Here is a 3608-nt window from a genome sequence, read left to right on the forward strand (position 1 = left end):
TTGACAGCACTAATATATATATATATATATATATATATTAGATTGATTCATTTTAAGAATAGTACAGTACAGCTACAAAGGGTAGTTATTATAGGAAATGTTTGGTTTCAATGAAGAATAAAAACAATGCCTCCCCTCCTCAAGAGAAACAACCATCAAATCTTTCATGTCATTTCATCATACAAAACACAGTTTAAGGGATTGATCTTACATGAGAAAAACCTTTATTCACTTCTGAGACGCTTATTATACTGAGCCAAGGGCTCCTTCAGCAGACATTGTTTCAGAGTACCTCAGTGCACTACTTGACATCAGTCTGAGGTCATTTTCATTTGTGTGAAATCACAACGAATAAAAAAAGACAAAACATCAACGCAGAAGCTATTCTCACGAGTAACCACCTTGTATCCGAGGATGTTGCCGTTCTGTTCATGCTCAGGAACCGAGCCCCAGGTTACCAGGATGCGACTGGAGCTCATGGCCTCCGCCGTCACATTTTCCGGAGCCCCCGATGACACTACGCAAACAGAGAAAGACAAATCACACTCCCTTATCGCACTGTGCCTTAACACATGGCCCCGAGTACTGAGTAAACTCACGTAGATTAGTCACCTCTCCAATGTCATAAGGGAAAAAGAAAGCAAACAGCATTAGCGTGTGAGCAGCAAACAAGAGTTTGAGCGCGAGGAGACAGTGAACAGACCACTAAAAGATGGCAAACCTTTAACACCAGGCCTCATATCAGACAGCACAGCCAGCCCAGAACGTCTCTACGTGTGGGCTATTAGCCACACAATTATATAATGACTCTCTCCACAGACAAACTTCATCATTCAAGTGCAGCCTTCCAAAGAACTATTAATGTTGAAGTGTGCAATTTCTGATCCACTAGTGGCACCAAATGGAATTGCAATCTGTTTGAATGGGACAACTAGGTTAGGCATAACAACATTAACTCATTTATTTATTCATCACTTGATCAACTGGATAAGTTTGTGGTGAGATAACCTGATCATCCAAACCCTGGAAGATGGAAAGAGTGTTTAAAACTTGTTTTTATTTGTCATACTAAGGGTTATGGATTTAAGCTCCTCAAATATTGTGGCTTGTTTAGAGGAGGTTGACTATTACTTTAATTGATCAGACTTTCAATTTTTTACCAAGTGGAAATATAATTAAATTGTGGAAGAAAAAAACAGTTAGATTTAGAAGTTTCACTAATGTTCAAAAGTGGGGGGTTGTTGAGATTTTTTATACATTTTTAACAGTCTCTTATGCTCACCAAGGCTAAATTTATTTGATCAAAAAATGCAGTAAAACAATAATATTATGAAATAGTATTCCAATTTTTATTCCTGTGATGCAAAGTTAAATTTTCAGCATCATTACTCCAGTCTTCAGTGTCACATGATGCTTCAAAAATCATTCTAATATGCTGATTTGCTCCATTTCTTATCATCAATGTTGAAATCAGTTGTGTTGTTTAATATTTTTATGGAAACTGTGATACATTTATTTTCAGGATTCAGGATCTGAATAGAAAGTTCAAAAGAACAGCATTTATTTGAAATAGTAATCTTTTGCAACATTATAAATGTCTTTACTGTCACTTTTGATCAATTGAATGCCTCCTTATTGAATAAAATGATTCATTTCTTTGGGATCTGTAGACCTGGGCTAGCAACCACCCAGAACTACTGCATAGCACTGCCCTGCAAGCAAACCACAAAACCCTAGCATTGTGGTGCTGTCTTTTGCATGCGTAAACATCATTCTCATTGTTTACAAAAAATGTAAACATATTTACAATTCAGTCTGATATCACCAGTGACACAGAAATGACACACTTCACCTTTAAATAGCATCTTTTTGAAGTTTACGCTGTAGCCATTTGGGGCCATAAATCTTTCTTGAGTGTATCTTGCAGGGAGCAATGGTAAAGATAAGTAGCGACATCAGGCAGCCAATCACCTGGCTTCTTATCTGCAGTGTAGGCAAGCATTCAGAGCAGCTCTCCAGTCCGACAGAGTAAGTGTGCAGTGAGGGGCTGTTATGGTGATCACATAAAAGAAATAAAATTTCAATCTGCGAACCACCTGTTTAGATTTGAGAATATGATTATCCTGAGAATGGAAATTTCAAGATGCTCCCTCTGCATCACTACATCCCATGGGGCTCATCAACCCATATTAGTATCTGACTGGGTGTCCTCACCTGACTCACGCGTGCGTCCCTTCACGGGCTCACTCCAGGGCCCGGGGCCTATGGAATTAAAGGCCTGGATCTGTAGCTGGTATTCGGTCCACTCCTCCAGACCCTCCAGGGTGATCTCCCTCTCCAGCCTGTCATTCACCAATCGTGTGCTGGCCTCACCCCGCAGGTCCGCTCGCAACACTCTGACCCTGTAGCCCACGCTCTCTGGGTTTCCATTGTACTCAGTTTCTGGCAGTGGCTGCGGGGAAACATCACTCTTGTTATAAGTCAACAGAATTACTGACAGAGATGTTCCTTGACATAGAGTGTTTTCATTTCATCAGCGGTAATGAAGATGAGGAAAAAAAGGTACATTTTAATGAACACATGCAGTAGATGCTAAATGACACATTAATAATGAACTAACAACGTCTTTTGCAGTGGAAAAATCTGGAAAGAATTTATTTAAATAATTCAATACTGAACCACTTATATAAGATTAATTATCTGTATTCATGAAGGTAATGATACACCTTTTGACACATGGTGACGCGAGTTTTCACAAGATGTATTTTGGTTTTAGCAACAAATCTTTTGTATATTCATACATATTTCAGTTAATAAATGTTTATGTTGTTATGGTAATTTTATACTACACTGCCAGTCAAAAGTTTGGGGTCATAAAGTTTTTTTTTTAATTAATAATTTTATTCAATGAGAACACATTAATTTGATGTAAAGTGACAGTAAAGACATTTATTATGTCTTAAATAAGTCGACATTTATTAAGATTTCTATTTCAAATAAATGCAGTTTTTTTTGATCAATCTAATCATTAAAGAATCCTGAAAAAAATGTATCAGTTTCCATACAAATAATAAGCAGCACAGCTGTTTTCAACATTGATAGTAATCATGAATGTCTCTTGAGCAGCAAATCAGAATATTAGAATGATTTCTGAAGGATCATGTGACACTGAAGACTGGAGTAATGATGCTGAAAATTCAGCTTTGTTTTCACAGAAATAAATTACAACATATTCAAATAGAAAACAGTTATTTTAAATAAAAAAAAAAAAAAAAAAAACCTTCACAAAATTACTGTTTTACTGTATTTTTGATCAAATATATGCAGCCTCCAATACAGACCCCAAACTTTTGAACAGTAGTGTATGTTATAAAACTTTGAATATTGACACACTTTTTTTTATCATTCTGAGCAGTGTTAATTTCGTCAATGAAGACGACGACGAAAAATATTCGTTAACGAACATTTTTTCTGTGACTAAGGGTGCTTTCACACATGGCCTGTTGTTTCGGAACCTGGCGCGTTTAACCCCCTAGCTCGGTTCGTTTGGGCATATGTGAACACGGCAATCGCGCCCGGATCCGCGCCAAAACAATCGGTCCGAGATC

At 37.4% G+C, this 3608-nt stretch overlaps 1 protein-coding gene across 1 annotated transcript in view; it reads right to left on the reverse strand.

The window, feature by feature from the left end:
* LOC107748743 (protein sidekick-1-like) overlaps window positions 1–3608 on the reverse strand; it is a gene marked incomplete at its 5' end in the record, with an annotated part of 201234 nt that overhangs the window by 58730 nt on the left and 138896 nt on the right. The window contains 2 exons of the mRNA XM_016563717.1: window positions 402–517; window positions 2215–2452. Of these exons, the coding sequence (XP_016419203.1) occupies window positions 402–517; window positions 2215–2452 (354 nt within the window). The remainder of the gene's footprint in view (window positions 1–401; window positions 518–2214; window positions 2453–3608) is intronic.

This window comes from Sinocyclocheilus rhinocerous, unplaced genomic scaffold (assembly GCF_001515625.1).
Source record: "Sinocyclocheilus rhinocerous isolate Xijiao unplaced genomic scaffold, SAMN03320098_v1.1 scaffold3266, whole genome shotgun sequence".
Taxonomy (NCBI): Eukaryota; Metazoa; Chordata; class Actinopteri; order Cypriniformes; family Cyprinidae; genus Sinocyclocheilus; species Sinocyclocheilus rhinocerous.